This window comes from Bufo bufo, chromosome 10 (assembly GCF_905171765.1).
Source record: "Bufo bufo chromosome 10, aBufBuf1.1, whole genome shotgun sequence".
Lineage (NCBI taxonomy): Eukaryota > Metazoa > Chordata > Amphibia > Anura > Bufonidae > Bufo > Bufo bufo.
Genome location: NC_053398.1, coordinates 19424996 through 19444633, shown reverse-complemented (window position 1 = coordinate 19444633; position 19638 = coordinate 19424996). Strand labels below are relative to the sequence as shown.

Genomic DNA, 19638 nt, shown 5'->3' with positions numbered 1-19638 from the left:
GCAGTGAATCCCAAGCTGTTGCAGAACTATAACTCCCAGCATGCTCTGACAGCCCTGCTGGGAGCTGTAGTTCCATAGCAGCTGGCTACAATGCACAGTGAAGAAATACGCGGGGCATACTGAAAGAGTCTATGGGAGGAAGTGATGTGAGTGCTGCAGGGAGGTGCCAGGGTCAGGAGGAAGTGCTGGGGCTGCAGCTGTCACACAGAAGATACAAGGTATCAGCCCGAATAGTCCTGCTGCAGAACCTGCTCCTGAGCCTGCTGCTGCTGCTGCACTATGGGCAGGAAGGTCACACTGGCCACCTGCTCCCTAAACCAATGGGCTCTGGATTTTGATGGGAATCTCCAGCGAATCTTACAGAGTAAGTGACATGGGACAAGCATTGCCTGCGTGATATGCAGCGACCCTCTGCTCACAGAACCTCCTTGTTTTACCATAGATATGCATAAGTGTTACATAGTTACAGGACACATAAACAGCAAAGCCTATTCTTCTTATTGAATGACAGCAAGCAGAGATCTTGAAAAACTGGAGGAATGACTATACAAAGAATAACCCCGATAACGGCAGCAAGAATAATGTCAAACAGGATTTTTTTGTATATTTTTTTTTTGAGGGGGGGTTGGTGATTGAACTCATTTGCAGTTTTGCTTGACCAAGAAAGAAATTGGAGAGACCCCCCCCCCCACGTCCAAATATAATCAAAATTTTGCTTCCACTGAATGACTGTGGAAAGGACCCCCTGATCCCCTATCAGTCCTTCTGCCCTACCATACCCGAAAAAGAAAAAAAAAGTAAAAACTATCCATAAACCAAAAATTATCCCTGTTCCGGATGCTGTAACACAGGGGTAGGCAACCTCCGGCGCTCCAGCTGTTGTGAAACTACAACTCCCAGCATGCACACTTGCTCTGCTCTTCTAAGAACTCTCCTAGAAATGAAAGGAGCATGCTGGGAATTGTAGTTTCACAACAGTTGGAGGTGCCGAAGGTTGCTGATCCTGGCACAGAATCGAGCTAATGCACCCACTGATCGTCTGCAGACTGGGCCATGTGACCCCCGAGCACCCCTTCTGGACTCCCCTCCCCCCAAAGAAAAACAGACAAAAAAATTATCCTGAAAATCGTACCACGTGGGAATCACAAGGAGTTCAGTCTTGTAAACTGTAACTTATTATTATTATTATTATTATTATTTTTTTTTTTGCAGGTATTAAAATTGCAAAGGAGAAGAGCGCTCGGTATCGCCTGGGTCCAGAGCTGGAAATCTGGTGAGGGTTTTAGTCCTTTGAAAAAGCTGCTTGATCCGCCATGCTTGTGCTTCTTTCCCAATCCCCTCCACCTCGGTAAATAAGGACGTTTGGCTACAGGTCAAAGGTCCCGTCTATGGACGTTTGTTACATTGTTTACGTCACATTTTTGATTAAAAGGCATTTTTTTCACTTTAATGGGTCCGCGATACGGCCGTTCTGCAAAAAGGTAGGACATGTTCTATCTTTTTGCGGAACGGAAGTACGGGACGAAACCCCGCGGAAGCACTCCGTAGTGCTCCCGTAGGGTTCCGTTCCGCACCATTCCGCATCTCCGGATTTGCGGACCCATTGAAGTGAATGGGTCCGCATCCGTTATGCGGAATGCACATGGAACGGTGCCCGTGTATTGCGGTTCCGCAAATGCGGTCTGCAATACGGCCACGGAGCGCACACGTTCATGTGAAAGAGGCCTAAGGCCTCTTGCACACAAACCTTTTTTTTTTCCGTTTACATTCCGTTTTTTGCGTTCTATATACGGAACCATTCATTTCAATAGATCCACACAAAAAACGGAAGGTACTCTGTATGCATTCCGTTTTTTCGTATTTCGGTTCCGTTCAAAGATAGAACATGTCCTATTATTATCCGCATACCGGACAAGGATAGGACTGTTCTATCAGGGGCCAGCTGTTCCGTTCCGCACAAAACGGAATGCACACTGACGTCATCTGTATTTTTGTGGATCCGTTTTATGCGGACTGCAAAATACTGAAAAAGCCATACGGTCGTGTGCAATAGCCCCAGTGTCAGTGTCACGTCCGTGAAAAATAGCATCCGTATTTCATCCGTGAAGGATCTGTGGTTGGTCCGTGTGTCTGTTTTTTACCATCTGTGTGTCATCCGTAATTCACGGACGTTGCTCAGCTGAAAATTACAGACGCAATACAGATGCCATCCGTGTTGTGTCCGTGATTTTCACGGACCCGTAGACTTGGTCTTGCGTTTGGTCCGCATCACGTATCATAGTAGTGCATGTCTCCGTGATTTTTTTTAATGACTGTTAATGAACAGACACATTTAAATCAATGGCTACGTCTGCTGTCCGTGGAAAATCCGGACAGCACACATCAGTAAAAAACGGAATATGTAGGTTATGACCGGTTTAGTTGGCCACTATTTTAATTATCCGCCATATTCCATATCCTAGTAGGACTACATTCACACGACCGTAGCGTCCCATCTGCAATTTTTGCACATCGCGCGTGAACTCAAAAAACGTTGACAGCACACGGAGGTCATCTGTGTGCTATCCACCTCCATGCAGCCACTCCGCAAATTATAGAAGCGTTTCTTTAATAGGACTCGCGGAAAGTGCGGGATGTACATGGCCCGTATCCGTATTTTGCGGCCTGCACAATGGATGCGGACGGCTGTGTGAATATAGCCTGACAGTCATATATGTATATGTTTGGCTATTGATGCAGATGGTGATTTGACTCCGCGCCATGCTCCTATAAGAAGGGTGAAAAGAGCCGCAGACAGGAGGTGTTGTCATAGGGACGTGGCAGTAGAGTATCTCAAAGCTTTGCATTTTGGAAGAGCCGCTTTTAGAACAGCCATGGTGCCTATAGATAATGTGTTCATTATTTATCTATATACACTGCTCAAAAAAATAAAGGGAACACTTAAACAACACAATGTAACTCCAAGTCAATGACACTTCTGTGAAATCAAACTGTCCACTTAGGAAGCAACACTGAGTGACAATCAATTTCACATGCTGTTGTGCAAATGGGATAGACAACAGGTGGAAATTATAGCCAATTAGCAAGACACCCCCAATAAAGGAGTGGTTATGCAGGTGGTGACCACAGACCACTTCTCAGTTCCCATGCTTCCTGGCTGATGTTTTGGTCACTTTTGAATGCTGGCGGTGCTTTCACTCTAGTGGTAGCATGAGACGGAGTCTACAACCCACACAAGTGGCTCAGGTAGTGCAGCTTATCCAGGATGGCACATCAATGCGAGCTGTGGCAAGAAGGTTTGCTGTGTCTGTCAGCGTAGTGTCCAGAGCATGGAGGCGCTACCAGGAGACAGGCCAGTACATCAGGAGACGTGGAGGAGGCCGTAGGAGGGCAACAACCCAGCAGCAGGACTGCTACCTCCGCCTTTGTGCAAGAAGGAGCAGGAGGAGCACTGCCAGAGCCCTGCAAAATGACCTCCAGCAGGCCACAAATGTGCATGTGTCTGCTCAAACGGTCAGAAACAGACTCCATGAGGGTGATATGATGGCCCGACGTCCACAGGTGGGGGTTGTGCTTACAGCCCAACACCGTGCAGGACGTTTGGCATTTGCCAGAGAACACCAAGATTGGCAAATTCGCCACTGGCGCCCTGTGCTCTTCACAGATGAAAGCAGGTTCACGCTGAGCACATGTGACAGACGTGACAGAGTCTGGAGACGCCGTGGAGAACGTTCTGCTGCCTGCAACATCCTCCAGCATGACCGGTTTGGCATTGGGTCAGTAATGGTGTGGGGTGGCATTTCTTTGGAGGGCCGCACAGCCCTCCATGTGCTCGCCAGAGGTAGCCTGACTGCCATTAGGTACCGAGATGAGATCCTCAGACCCCTTGTGAGACCATATGCTGGTGCGGTTGGCCCTGGGTTCCTCCTAATGCAAGACAATGCTAGACCTCATGTGGCTGGAGTGTGTCAGCAGTTCCTGCAAGACGAAGGCATTAATGCTATGGACTGGCCCGCCCGTTTCTCAGACCTGAATCCAATTGAGCACATCTGGGACATCATGTCTCGCTCTATCCACCAACGTCACGTTGCACCACAGACTGTCCAGGAGTTGGCAGATGCTTTAGTCCAGATCTGGGAGGAGATCCCTCAGGAGACCGTCCGCCACCTCATCAGGAGCATGCACAGGCGTTGTAGGGAGGTCATACAGGCACGTGGAGGCCACACACACTACTGAGCCTCAATTTGACTTGTTTTAAAGACATTACATCAAAGTTGGATCAGCCTGTAGTGTGTTTTTCCACTTTAATTTTGAGGGTGACTCCAAATCCAGACCTCCATGGGTTAAAAAATTTGATTTCCATTTTTTTATTTTTATGTGATTTTGTTGTCAGCACATTCAACTATGTAAAGAACAAAGTATTTCAGAAGAATATTTAATTAATTCAGATCTAGGATGTGTTATTTTTGTGTTCCCTTTATTTTTTTGAGATATATATATATATGCTATTATTTATTTATTTCCTTTTTTCCATACAGCGGATATGGCTGCTCGGATCATTTCTTTGAATCTGATACCATACTGCATTCATTTCAAGTTCTGGCTAAACTCCTGGAGTCTCCTATAACTACTGACCTCATCTGCGATGTGGGAATGTGAGTATGAGTTTCTTCTCTCTACCTATTCAGGACACATGCATGCCTGGCCGAGCCCAGTGTGCATGTGTTTGGGAGGGGGTCAGCCAACATCTAATATGTATAGCAAATGGATCAAAGTAGAGTTGAGTGTACAGGTTATTTTTTTTTGGAGTGCACAAGTGTTTACCAGACACAGTGCCACACTTTTAGTAGTGGCTGTGTCTGGTATTGCAGCTCATACCCATTCAAGGGACTGGACTGGACTGATCGACGCGGGGGTGTGCAGAGTCAGACACCCCCCCCCCACCTGATATTGATGGTCTGTCCTATCAGTTCTGTAGTCCTTTAGAACTGTGTTAATCTTCCTTGAGGTTCAAGACGCAGACAACAGATATTGCAGGATGACTTGTAATCCGTGGTTTGTGGCAGCCCCTCCGATAAGAAGAAAGGATTGGGACGTAGGTAAGGTGCCAATAACAATAACCAAAATCTATAGAAGTCCCTGTGCTACAATGTTTCGTACATGTGTTTCTTAATGGAACAAACTGATACAATGTATACTGGTGTAGAGTCCGAGGGGCGGAGCATGACACCGGTATTCTCACTGGTGTTATTTGAATTCCAGCCTCATGTGCCGACCCCTCAGGCCCTGCACTAAGCATAACACAATATATTGGGGCCGACTATACGTGTAATCTGCTTGCATATAATGTAATGAATGCTTTCTGTTTATTACAGGCCGGTGATGCACAAAAATGTCCGATACAACTGCAGAGTCATATTCCTCAACAGGTAATTCCCTTTTACATGGTTCAAAAGGAAATAACCAAGTAACGCCTAAGGATGGAACTGATCCCTTATTTTTACTTTAAGACATATGACGCATCATTTTCTTGCTGTGGACAGAGCTTAGTTGTCACATGACTTGGCGCACCTGCTGTGTAGAGAGAATTAAAGGAGTTGTCCACATTTTTTATATTGATGGACCCATCCTCAGGATAGGTCATCCATATCAGAACGGTGGGGGTCCAACAGCTGACACTCCCTCCGGAAGAGGCCGCGGCGCGTCAGGGAGGTCTACGGCCTCCTCCTAGGCCGGTGATGTCACGTTCTTCGGTCACATGGCTTAGGCAAGTGAATGGGGCTGAGCTGCAATACCAAGCGCAGCCACTATCTGATGGGCGGCGCTGTACTTGGTAAGCCGGGGGGGTCGCAGCACAATGCCCTCCTGAAATAGCTGGTGCGGGAAAAGAGGCGTCATGTAGATAAAGCTGCGTTTTTTTCTGCTTTTGAAATGCAAAGAAAGTTGCAAAATTGATCGCATTTGTACTACAAACTGAAGCAGTTTGTGATTCGGTTATTGGCCGGACATTTTTAAAAGCAAAAAACATACTTTAACATGTTTTACCCGTAAAAGCGAACAGCCAATAAATGCAGAGCAAGCTGCGCTAAAATACATTCCTTTTTTTTTTTTTAGGTGTTTTTCCTTGCATTAAAAAAATAAATGTAAAAAAAAGGCAAGAAAAACTCCAGCATGTGAACCCAGCCTCACCGCACCACACTGTAACAGGGACCACACTGCCTCCACACAGTCCTATGTACAAGCTACAGGGGTGTCTCACCATATCTACAGGATAGGTGATAAATGTATGATCGCTACTCGCCCCACCACTGGGACCCCCACTCTGATGATCTTTATCAGCATGACAGCATTAAAGGGGTTGGCTCATCTCAGACTCTGATGGCATATTGCTAGGGTGTGAGCACGCTTGGTTATTTCTGGAAATCCCATAGCTGTAAATGGAGAGCGCACTGCGCAAGCGCGGACACCGCTCCGTCCAGCGCTATGGAACTGCCAGAAATAGCTCAGCTGGTGCTCGGCTGTTTTTGGAACCTAAAACAAAACAAAAACCTTCTGGGGTTACCGGCTCCACTGCCGTAGTCCTGCCCATTGGTACCGCCAAGGGTAAATAAACCCCATAACTTCAGCGCAGCATATACCAGGTCAGAGCATTGTTGCCCAGTGTATTTTTTATTGAACTGATGTATATTTTGCAGAAAAATACTTCTTATTCGACCAAAAATGGTGCTGGCTAATGAAGGGAATTACCGGGAGCTGCGGTGGTTCACACCATGGAATAAGTCAAGGTAAAGTCCTACAGTAATATGTATGTACAAGTGATGTGCTGTATTACACATAGCCTAACCTGTGAGATGTATCACGTAAATCACATGGTGGTGGATGGAGATGACATGGTGGTAGATAAAGATGTCATGGTGGTGAATGGAGATGACATGATGGTTGGTGGTGGATGGAGTTGACATGGTGGGTGGTGGATGGAGATGACATGGTGGTTGGTGATGGATGGAGATGACGTGGCGGTGAATGGAGGTGACATGGTGGTTGGTGGTGGATGGAGGTGACATGGTGGTTGGTGGTGGATGGAGGTGGTTGATGGAGGTGTTGAATGGAGATAACATGGTGGTTGGTGGTGGATGGAGGTGACACAGTGGTGGATAGAGATGGTGAAAGATGCAGTTTACATGGTGGTGGATGGAGGTTACAGATGATGACGCATTAGTAGGAGGGTATGACAATTGTTTTCTAAATCATATTGCTGATCAGTTCTGTGCAAATTACAAATTTGGACCACAAAAGGGGTGGAGTTTATGCATGTGTTGCCCTTAAGGGGTTTTTCTACCGTTTTGGGGGCATTTCAGTTAGAAATGAGGTGGGGCTTACAAATGATCCAGAGTTTAGGATTCCAATTTTAGTAAACATACACATTTGTTGCTTCATGTGACATGACACATTTCATGAATGCCGTGTTAACCTTTTTCTTGCCTTCTAGAGAAATCGAGGATCACTTTCTTCCAAGGACTATCCAGAAGATCACAGGACAGGTCTGATCTCTACTGCTTTACCTATAAAGAATGCCTTCAGTGCAGATGTCCACATGAGCCTGCAGTATAAAAAGGGTTAAAGAAGACCAATTCTGGAGCATCTTCTCCAATAACTCTGTTTTGTGTTGTTCCTCTGTTATTCCTCCTAGAAATGTACAAATAAATTGACCACTGGGTGGTACCAGTGAAAGGGAGGAGGGTGTCCCTGCACAGTCTGACATTATCCAACCAGTGCTGCCAGTATCAGACTGTGCAGGGACACATGGTAACACCCAGCAGCTAATTTATCCGACATTTCCAGTAGGAATAACAGAGGGATATGGCACAATACAGAATGATTACATCATGGTGAATACAAATCTTTTCTAAAACAGACTTGTCAGGAGAGCAGACAGGCCATACATAAAGTGAGAGGGGACAGAATAAGTAATACATGTCCAAATGTCCCGTTTCCAGTGTCAATGGGATAAACTGGTTTCATCACCTTGTAGGACACGGTACCGTTTGGAGATGCAGTCCTGGCGACCAAAGACACTTGCCTGGGGTCTGAGATCTGTGAAGAGCTGTGGGCGCCCAATAGGTAAAATATTATCCTGTAGGCAGTTGAATTTTTCCTATCAAATATAGAAGAGAGGGGCCCCGATGCCAAAGTTCAAAATGGGCCCCTCATCATGGTGCTGGGGTTGGACATCCAGTATAGACGGTACTGATATTTATTTCAACTTTCTGACCCATTTCCAACATGCTTGGGGCAAACAGTGCCCATTTGGGAATAGGACCCATCACAATTGGGCCCCTTCTCTCTAGGGGCCACATGGTCTGTCTCTATGGTATGTACACCCTTGCTTTCATGACCGTTGTGCAATGAGACGCGTCTATCCTTCTCTCCTCTTCTGCAGTCCTCACATCGAAATGGGCCTGGACGGGGTGGAGATATTCACGAATGGTTCTGGGAGTCACCACGAATTGAGGAAAGCCCACCTGAGAGTTGATCTGGTCAAGTCTACAACTACTAAGGTACCGTACAGGCCACCCCTGATTTTCTTGTTTTCTATAGGTGCCTGACACTGGTTTTATTTTATCTATATAAGGCCTCTTGCACACGACCGTATGGCTTTTTCAGTCTTTTGCGGCCCGCAAAAAAAACAGATCCGCAACAAATACGGATGACGTCCGCGTGCATTCCGTCTTTTGTGGAATGGAACAGCTGTCCCCTGATAGAACAGTACTATCCTTGTCCGTTATGCGGACAATAATAGGACATGTTCTATCTTTGAACGGAAATACGGAAATGGAAGGCATACGGAGTGCCTTCCGTTTTTTTTGCGGATCCATTGAAATGAATGGTTCCGTATACGGAACGCAAAAACGGAATGTAAACGGAAAAAAAAACGTTCGTGTGCAGGAGGCCTAGTAGAAGGAGGAGGTCGGACCTCTGCTTCTCCCCTATGGAACTACAATTTTCCTGCTCCTCCACTAGGTGGCGCGGACAGATGAAGGAATCCTACCGATCCATTTGCGTTTGGACTTTTTTTTATTTTTTACAATTGCCTTTTACACAGAGCATTATTCCTCTTTCTTTGCATTTACTTGTTTTGCAGAATGGCGGCATTTATCTTCTCTCCAATCTGAGAGGCTGCGACGCCGACCGACTGTATTACGATGGCTGCTCAATGATCTCCATCAATGGAGACATCGTAGTGCAAGGGTCACAGTTTTCTCTTGAAAATGTGGTAAGGTCCTCTTGATATTTCTGCAGTAAATGACTCTCATCTATTAGTCTGAGCAGAAAGCAAATAGAAAGAGGGTCTCTCCCTCTGGAGGATCCCTTATGTCCGTGCATTACATTGAGTTCAATGGCCACTGTGTAATGCTTCACTTCCCCAGTGGTGGCGCTGCAAGGAGATTTTCATGCTACCGGATTCCACGATAGATTACAGCTGACCGTTGTGGGATGCAGCTGCAAGACAGTGGGATTGTCCAAAATGGACAGCCCCTTTAAGGATAAATATATAGATAGATTTGAGATAGAGAAATAAATAAACAAACAAACAAACAAAAACATAAATATAAATAAAGCATAATAACAATAATGATAGCAAAAACAAGCTATAATTACTCTATATACTGAGAAAAATTAAAGGGGGTTGTAGAGAACTAGAAAAAGATGTCTGCTTTCTTCCCAAAACAGCACCACCCCTGTCCACAGGCTGTGTACGGTATTACAGTTCAGCCCCATTTACTTCAATGGAGCTGAGCTGTAATACCAGGACAACCTGTGGACAGGGGTGGTGCTGTTTTTGGAATACAGCAGCCAAGTTTTTCTAATCCTGGACAACCCCTTTCATAACATGTAGCGTTAGACACAATTCACGCTTTTTTTTTTTTATAACTAAAAGCAGGAATGGAGCCCTAGAAGGGCATGTAGAACCCCAATGTTTGATCATGGGGGATCTGACTCTTGAGATGGGGGAGGGATGACCTCTTGCCCAAATGTGACAAAGCTGCAGTACCAGGTACAGCCATAACTGAGTGCACTGCTCTGGAAATACAGGGACGCACCCCCTACATTCTATGGACTGGTAAGGGTCCCTCTTATTGGACGCTGACCAACCAATTTTTATGACCCATCAATAATAAATTCCTAGAAAACACTTTAAAAAAACTGCATGACACCCCAGTGTGAACTGGATCTTATCACTCATTTTCTTGCCCACAGGAGGTTCTTACGGCCACTTTAGACTTGGAGGATGTCCGCAGTTACCGGGCTCACACGTCTTCACGCTGCATTTCTGTAAGGCACTTTTCAGCTCAGATCTTAAAAACAAAGAGTTACATTTAGAATTTTTTTTCTTTTTATCGTGATACATTTCATGCAGACGATCATATATTCTAGCTGAGCTTAATTTACTTGTATGAGCCAGAGATGCAATACTAGGCACAGCCCCATATGGATAAGAGTATCGCTGTGTTCAGAAAAATCAGCCGACCTGCTTTTGTAAAAACTAAAATATTAATTCATTAATATTAATGTTGTTTTTTTGTAGGCAAGCAGGGTGCCCCCATTTTACAGAGTACATGTGGACTTCTCTCTGTCCTCATTTGATGATGTGTACACCCCGACGTCTGAGCCAATCCAGTGGAAGTACCACACCCCCGCGGAAGAAATAAGGTAATGAGAACAGATTTACTTCGGGTGGGAAGATTAGATATAAAATGTAGTCATTTGTAATATCTCACCATTATGCTTGTGATTACAGCCTTGGACCTGCATGCTGGCTCTGGGACTATCTACGACGCAGTAAACAGGTAGAGTGCTTGGACCCGCACAGCGCCCCCTATAACAGCAGTCTGCATGTGTAGTCTGGAGCGCCCCCTATAACAGCAGTCTGGATGTGCGGTCTGGAGCGCCCCCTATAACAACAGTCTGGATGTGTAGTCTGGAGCGCCCCCTATAACAGCAGTCTGGATGTGCAGTCTGGAGCGCCCCCTATAACAGCAGTCTGAATGTGTAGTCTGGAGCACCCCCTATAACAGCAGTCTGGATGTGTAGTCTGGAACGCCCCCTATAACAGCAGTCTGGATGTGTAGTCTGGAACGCCCCCAATAATATCTAACCTTGTGTTTCAGGGGGGCTTCCTCCTTCCGCTCAGCGGGGGCGTGGACAGCTCTGCAGTGGCTTGTATTGTATACTCCATGTGTCGTCTGGTGTGTCAGGCCGTAAATTCGGGCAGTAAGTGACATTCATAGAAACTTTCCATTACTTTCTGTAAGTCTGTTCTCGGTACCGACCCGAATATCTGCTTTATAATTTTGTAAGATGAAGATGTTCTAAACGATGTGCGTCAAATCATCGGAGATGCGTCGTACGTGCCCAGCATGCCGCAGGAACTGTGCCCCCATCTTTTAACCACCTGCTACATGGCAACAGAGAACTCTTCACATGAAACCAGGGAGCGGGCCAGGATGTTATCAGAACAAATAGGCAGGTACTTTTGGGCTTTCACATGTTGATATTATCATCCAAGGTGCAATTTAAAGGGGTTGTCCTGTTTAGAAATTACATTTGCATACCCCCGATTAGGGACTTCTGAGTTAACAGAGGTGAGGGGGTCCTCTGTTCAGGATCAGAGTGGGGAGCGGGTATGAAAGGCATTTCTCACTCTGGAGGACCTGTCCTGCGTCACATCCATTGATTTGAATGGGAGCTGTGTAATACTTCATTTCACCTCCAGAGGAGCTGCAGGAAAAACGTACTGGTCAGATTTTACCATGGATTACAGCTGTTGGCTGGGGATCCCACTAGGAGAACATTTTAGGAGTAGCTTTGTATTATCGTGAGATCGGAAGTTCGGGGAAAAAAAAGACTTAAGGGGGGGTTGTCCAGGTTCACAGCTGAACCCAGACATATTCCCTTCTTGGCTCAAGCAGCCCCTCAGGCTTTATCGTGCAGGGCGAGGCCTTTTTTGTTTACATTTTTACACTGCTAGGCAGAGGCTTTTGCCTAGCAGTGTTGCCGGTGACGTCACCGGCACTGATAGACGGGCTTTAGCGCTGCCCTAGCCGTTTTACAGGCTAGGGCAGTGCTAAAGCCCGCCCATTAGTGCCAGTGACGCCACCGGGAACACTGCTAGGTGGAAGCCTCCGCCTAGCAGGGACCCGGTACCTCACCGAATGTGCAGAAAAAGCTCTGATGCTCATCTCAGAGGGGCTGCCTGGGTAAAGAAAGGGATATGTCCGGGTTCAGCTTTGAATCCGGACAACCCCTTTAACACGAATTAGGTGCATAAACCTAAAGGTATGTTTCAGGCGGTCAGTAATTTGCGATCAGTATTTGTAAGCCAAAACCAGAAGTGGAACCTACAGAGAAAAGGTATCATAGAAATATTTGTGCCTCTTCTGTGTTTTGGACCCACTCCTGATTTTGGCTCACAAAAATACTGGCCGAATACTGACTGTGTGAAAGAGGCCAAACTATGATAAAAGATATATACAAAGATAAAGATTAAGTAAAGTAACACCCAGAGTCGTCAACAAATGGGCGGGCTCCATCAACCATTGCCCAACATGGTACTTGGCTGATGCCCCTAGGATACAAAGAGAGGTGATGATAGCAAGACACATCTACCCTGAGGATGTCTTCCATGGAGCTGCGCTCTCTCTTCCAAAATTAAGGGGGTCATTTACTAACTAATATACACCGGTTTTCTAGAGTATTTGTGTCGCAGATTGTGATGCAGAGGTTATTTGCACCGCAATCTGTGACTCCACCCCAGGTCTAAAAAAGTGGGCGGGCCATCAGGCCCCTCTCATTTACCATTTTCTAGGCCTGTTTTAGGCGTAGAAAATGTTCTAAATCTACGGCAGCAAGGAAACTGGTGTAGATTTAGACCGGCGGTGCAGCCACCGCCAGAGCAGGGGTTATTAAGACCGGCGTCTTAATGACCCAATGGACATCACTAAAAAACTTCATGAAGTTTAAGGGGAAAGAAGCAATTAAAAACCTCGCTGTGTAAGTATGTTGTCAAGAGAGCCCTCTAACAAGTAGGGATTGTCCAGAGAGGAGATCCTCTTAACCCAGCCCTGCTAGGAATTTACTGTGCACTCGTATGGCGGATTTATTAGTGAGCCTGGATTACAGTGGGTGATTTTTTTCTTGTATCTTTAGCTATCACCTGACCCCAAATATCGATGCAGCTGTTAAAGCGGTCATCGGGATATTTACAATGGTGACTGGTAAAGTTCCACAGTTCCGTGTCCATGGAGGAAGCGGCCCAGAGAATCTCGCTCTTCAGAATGTTCAGGTAATGGATAGAGGAACTAACAGAAATCATAAATCCCTTATTACCCTCTTCTTCAATCATCTGTCAGCAGACTTGTACACTGTCTGACCGCTTGGCAGCTGAAGGCATCTGTGTTAGTCCTATGTTCATATGTGCCCGCATTGCTGAGAAAATGATATTTTAATATATGCAAATGAGCCTCTAGGAGCAATGGGGGCGTTGCCTTTGCACCTAGAGGCTCAGCTTTCTCTGCAACTGCCACACCCTCTGCACTTTCACACTGCCTGGCCCTGTCAGAGTACAGATGGCACAGTGGTTGCAGAGAGAGAGAGCAGAGCCTCTAGGTGTAATGGTAACGCCCCGGTTGCTCCTAGAGGCTCATTTGCATATAATAAAACATCATTTTTCTCAGCAATGCGGACACATATGAACATGGGACCAACACAGACGCCTTCAGCTGCCAAGCGCACATGTAACAGGTCAGCCAGTGTCATAGGGACAAAACTGCTGACAGATGCCCTTTAATAACCCCTCTCGTCTCTCCAGGCTAGGATACGAATGGTGGTCGCCTACTTGTTTGCCCAGCTAAGTCTTTGGACACGTGGCTTGGCCGGTGGTCTGCTGGTTCTGGGCTCAGCTAACGTCGATGAAAGGTATTTAACCTTGACCCCCCCAACCCAACAATCCTAAGAAATGGGGACAAATGTTGTATGAGATCTCAAAAACATGGCTTATTTCTTCCCAAAACAGCGCCTCTCTTGTCTATAGGCTGTGCTCAGTATTGCAGCTCAACCCCTTTCATTTTAATGGGTGGCAGTTGCTGTGTCAGACTCAGGGCATAGAAAAGATTTCAGAGGATTTCTAAATATTAAAAAGGGGTATTCCCATCCCAGACATTCCTAGCAATACGCCATCGATGTCATGGGGTCTCACCTCTGGTACCTGATCCTGTCTCCAGAATGGGGCTCCTGATGTGAAGAAGGTGCACCGTATAGGAGCAGTGTGCTCTCCATTCACTGCTATGGGAGTTCCGAAAATATCCAAGCAAGCGCGCTTGGATATTTTTGGAACTCCCATGGCGGTGAATGGAGGGCAGCCATTCTTGGGTTCTTTATTCTTGCGCTCTACTTCACTTCGAAGGGCCCGTTCTGGAAAGGTAGGTAGGTGAGACCCACACCTACCTGACATTGACGGCATATTGCTAGGAAAGTCAGAAATGGGAATACCCCTTTTAATAAGAAGATGTAAAATTTTTAAAGGTGTTCTGTATGTTATAAAAATTCTTAGATCCTTCCATTTTAATTAAGGATATTGACTCCTAACAGACACTTTATCACCTCCGTATGTTTTTTCTCTCCTCCAGATCTCATTACTTCTGCAGCAATGTGAATGTTTTTCTTTTTTCCTTAGGCTGCCATGTTAACAGACTTCTCTATTGGAACTTCCTGCCATGTGACCTCCACTTCCAGCATGGAGGTCACATGACAGGAAGTCTGTGCACATAAGGCTTTTGAAGCTACCATGGCGACCTCAGAGCGAGTTAAATATTTTGATCACTGCCGCACTTAGGAGATTAGGAGAGACGAAATGTCCTCACCAGTGGCATTCATAACGTACCCTTATCGTTCAATGCCAACCTAAGATAGGGTGGAGACCCTTTTAAATTTCCTACGGGGAAATATAAGCCTTGGGTTCAGTGAATTGAAACTCCCAGCCTCCAGGGATCCCCAAAAATTGTTCTAAGATTCCCCAGGGTTCCACACAAGCCCCATGCCTGCTACTGGGCCTATGCAAAAACTAGACCTGACTCAACGACCTTGCCTTAGTGGAGGACAGCAAGGTCTTCTGTCCTGTAAGCAGAGGTGCACCTAGCCTTTTTGCTGCCTGAGGCGAGAACTGAAACAGCGACCCCCCCCCCCCCTCCCCAATGCCAATTTCTTAACCTAACCACTTCACTTCAGCCCATGGCCCTTTGGCTGCCCCCCTCTTGCGTCTACCTGGTGCTGCCTGAGGCGATCGCCTCACCTGGCCTCATTGGTGGTGCACCTCTTCTTGTAAGCAATGGGACGGGGAATGGGGCCCTCGGGGAGACCATTTTAATAGGTGCTCTCTACAAATGTAACCCTCCTGCCATTCTTGTCTTCTACAGTCTTCGAGGATATCTCACCAAGTATGACTGCTCAAGCGCCGATATCAACCCCATTGGTGGCATTAGTAAGACAGACCTGAGAGGTTTCATCCAGTATTGTATAGACAGCTTTCAGCTCACCGCACTGACCAGGTGGGTAGTCACCCATGTTCTGGCCCTATTACCGTCACTTATGATTGGATCCCTTTAACCGGTGGTCTTCTTCCGTTTCAGCATCTTATCTGCCCCACCCACGGCAGAACTGGAGCCTCTTAAGGATGGACAAGTGTCCCAGACAGATGAGGTAATATGCCCAAAATCCCACTGGGGATGCTCTCTACGCAAGTGTTAATACCCCCCTATCCCGCCAGCAGTCAAAATGGGGCCACAAGTGGTATTTCTATGTAGCTTTGTTCATAGGGGGCAGTGTTGTAAATAGGTCCAATTCTAATGCCATGCCAAACTAATTCTCTTATAGCAGGAATCGCGGCACTCCAGCTGTGGTGGAAGTACGACTCCCAGCATGCACACTTGCTTGGCTGTTCTCTTCCGAAGAAGTGAATGGAGCATGCTAGGAGTTGTAGTTTCACAAGAGGTCGCTGAACCCCTGACTTATGGTATGTAATGCTAGGACATTGTAGTTTTATCTATTTTATGATTCTCAATTCTTCCCCCCGCAGGATGATATGGGGATGACATATAACGAGCTGTCTGTATACGGGAAATTGCGGAAAGTTGTGAAAACCGGGCCCTATAGTATGTTCTGTAAACTGTTGCTCCTGTGGAGGATAATTTCACCAAGACAGGTAAGTAAAGCCGGGATCTTCCTTTATATGTCCTGCAGTTATGAAAATAAAGCAAGCCTGCGAATAGTCTTTAGATTAAATGTCTCCTGCCGTTTTATGTACACAGTTCCGGTGCAGACCTATGTGCAGCAAGGTGGCTGCTACTCCAAGGAAACCATTTACAACCAAGTACTGCATAGCATGAGCTAGTTTTCTTCTGCCTCCTGCTTTTTGCTAATCTACAGACTTTCTGTGGCGCATAGATCTGCACGAGAGCTGCATACACAGTAAAAATAGGATGTTTTCTATCCAAAATTTGGTGGCAAAATGAATGAAGCCCTTAGGCTGTGTTCACAATGCATTGTAGCTGCGGTGTGTTTTCTATTTGCAGTGTTTTTTCCAAAATTGCAACCAAATATGCTGTGTTTTTGCCACAACTTTGTAAAACCACGTCAAAAACTGCACGGCAGCTGTAATGTGTGAACAACACCCAAATACCACTATGTTCTATTGTGTGCAGAGGATATAATAGAGAAACCTCTTTAGGTTATTCCCTGGAGCTCCACCGGGAGGTATCTGAAGATACAGTAATTTTTTCGCTTTCTGGACGGTATGGGTAACAGATATACACAGGGACGTAGCTATAGGGGAAGCGGCTGCTTTGGGGCCTGAACTCACAAGGGGCCCCCACAGGAGGAGGACTAAAAGATGCTATTGTCAGGACCCCCTCAATAGTATTATACAGTGACATTATATACAGTGACATTATATACAGTGACACTGTAGGAAACGGACTGAGAGGGCTTCTGTAAGAACAATCCTGACTAGCCACATGAGTTGGGGTTGCAAAGAAGTTGCTGGGGAGAGGGGGGGGGGGGTACGTTTAAAAATTTGCTGTGGAGCCCGGTCAGTTCTAGTTGCGTCACTGGATATACATTTACTGTATTTGTACATTTTACCGTCAGGTCGCTGAGAAGGTGAAGCACTTCTTTCGCATGTACTCCATTAACAGACACAAGATGACCACGCTGACACCTTCTTACCATGCCGAGAGCTACAGCCCTGACGACAACCGCTTCGACCTGCGGCCGTTCCTGTACAATGCAGCGTGGACGTGGCAGTTCCGTTGTATTGATGAACAGGTAATACTAGATTTGTAGAACTATCTATCTCATATCTACTGTATCCATCTATCTCCTATCTATCTATCTATCTATCTCATATCTACTGTATCCATCTATCTCATATCAAGACTTTTTCTTGAACATATGAACTTGTGGATCTAACGTGGCTTTACTTCTCAATGTTTTTCATTTCAGGTATCCTGCCTGGAGGACAGTAAGAAGGGGGCGCTGTGTGAAGAAGTAGATTGACACTCATCTCCTTAAAGTGTAACTGCCATTTATTTCATTTTATTTTTTCCAACGTGTAAGGCCGGTGGTCAGAAATGTTAAATGTTCTTAAAAGCTATGTACACCTTTAGGGGCAATTTTCTTTTTATTATTGCATTGTACTCATTTTGAGCTAAAAATACAATTTAAATTGGTCTTTATTAAAAATATGGAGCCCTTTTTTCTGTACAGAACTAAGATGCTCAAGTGTCAGCCTCTGGATTTTCTGTCTTCTGTCAGACCAGGAGCTGACAGACTCCTTATCTCTGCTCTCTGACATTATAAACACTCATTATAGCTCAAGCATTACCTTACTGATAAGCATGTGGCCTAAATAAGTGTTTATGTCCTCTTAGACCCCTGTCTCCCTGTGGACTTGCAGCAAGGCACCCGGAGTGAACTCCTATTACTGCCGGGATCGTTATAGCATTATACTGATTTATGATGCTATGTAACCCTTAGGTCCCTTTCAGACGGGCGAGATTTCCGCGTGGATGCGATGCGTGAGGTGAATGCATTGCACCCGCACTGAATCCGGACCTATTCATTTCTATGGGGCTGTGCACAGGAGCGGTGATTTTCACGCATCACTTGTGCGTTGCGTGAAAATCGCAGCATGCTCCTCTTTGTGCGTTTTTCTCGTAACGGTTATAAGGGAAAATAATTGCATTCTGAATACAGAATGCATAGTACAATAGCGCTGGAGGGGTTAAAAAATAAATAAATAAATAATTTAACTCACCTTAATCCACTTGTTTGCGCAGCCGGCATCTCTTCTGTCTTCTTATGTAAGGAAAAGGACCTGTGGTGATGTCACTGCGCTCCTCACATGGTCCGTCACATGATCCATCACCATGGACGCATCCAGAGCCAAAACGTGACGCCCGTGTGAAAGAGGCCTTACAGTTCTGGAATGTATTAGATGACACTGACATAATGCTGTCAAAGTATACTTTTTTTTTTACCATTTTAAAAAACAAAAAAGTATATGATGCTAACATATAATTCTAATGGAGGCATAAAATGTGAAGTGATCCCACCGTTAGCGACCTTCATTTAAGGGGAAAGTTTATAGTAAGTTGTTTTTACATAAAAATGTAAAAAAAACTCTGTAAATAAAGTGTATTAGGAAAACATTTCTGATCATCAGCCTTATACATGAGAAAATAATAAATAAATAAATGGCAGTTACACGTTAATACATTTCAATATATGGCTTTCAATTAGCAAATGATTGTTTTGGTAAACTCAATATAATCTGATTATTAACCAAAATAAAATGACTTTCCTTTTTTACTTAATGTGTGAGCCGTGTCATTTAGTAACAAGAGTTATTTTTTTGGAAATGAGGTTTAGAAATTTTCACGGTCACATTCAGTGGGGCAGGAGCCTCTGCGGTGGAGCGGCAGTGAATAGGTGAGTGCCTTTTTTTATTTATGTTAAATGGGGATTTGTGAGACTTGTATACTGATGACCTATTGTCTGGATAGGTCATCAGTATCTGATCGGTGGAGGTCTGGACACCTAGGACCCTCACCTATCAGCTGTTTGAGAAGACACCGGCGCTCGCAGTAGCGCTGCGGCCTTCTTGCTGCTTTTCTTTGGCCAGTGACGACACATTCATCGGTCACGTGGTCCAGGAGCAGCTCAGCTAACCGCGATACCAAGCACGGCCGCTATACGATGTATGGCGCTGTGATTGGTGAGCACGGAGAAGGCCGTAGCGCTCACTGCCTTCTCAAACAGCTGATCGGTGGGGGTCCCAGGTGTCGGACCCCCCCCCCCCCCCCCCCCCCGATCAGATCAGATACTAATCACCTATCCTGAGGATAGGTCATCAGTTGTAAAGTCTTGAAAAACCATCTTAAAAAAATGAATTGGTTTTGGGGTCGGACCACCCCTTTAGGACTGACAATCTAACGTGTATGGAGAGCTTCCAACTCTCCCCCATAAGATGATCAGAGAAGAAACCAGCAGGATTTCTTGCCACTGTCATGTCTTGGTGGCACA

At 45.7% G+C, this 19638-nt stretch overlaps 1 protein-coding gene across 1 annotated transcript; it reads left to right on the top strand.

The window, feature by feature from the left end:
* The first annotated feature begins 201 nt into the window (after positions 1-201).
* NADSYN1 (NAD synthetase 1) lies at positions 202-18167 on the top strand. Its single transcript, XM_040410131.1, has 21 exons — positions 202-364; positions 1213-1273; positions 4539-4655; positions 5376-5429; positions 6696-6785; positions 7490-7541; positions 8033-8121; positions 8441-8558; positions 9143-9274; positions 10261-10335; positions 10589-10713; positions 10802-10850; positions 11172-11274; positions 11362-11530; positions 13210-13345; positions 13871-13977; positions 15474-15605; positions 15687-15756; positions 16133-16258; positions 17203-17379; positions 17557-18167. The coding sequence occupies exons 1-21, from the start codon at positions 280-282 to the stop codon at positions 17608-17610; spliced, it is 2121 nt and encodes a 706-aa protein (XP_040266065.1). The 5' UTR covers positions 202-279; the 3' UTR covers positions 17611-18167.
* Positions 18168-19638: the final 1471 nt, after the last annotated feature.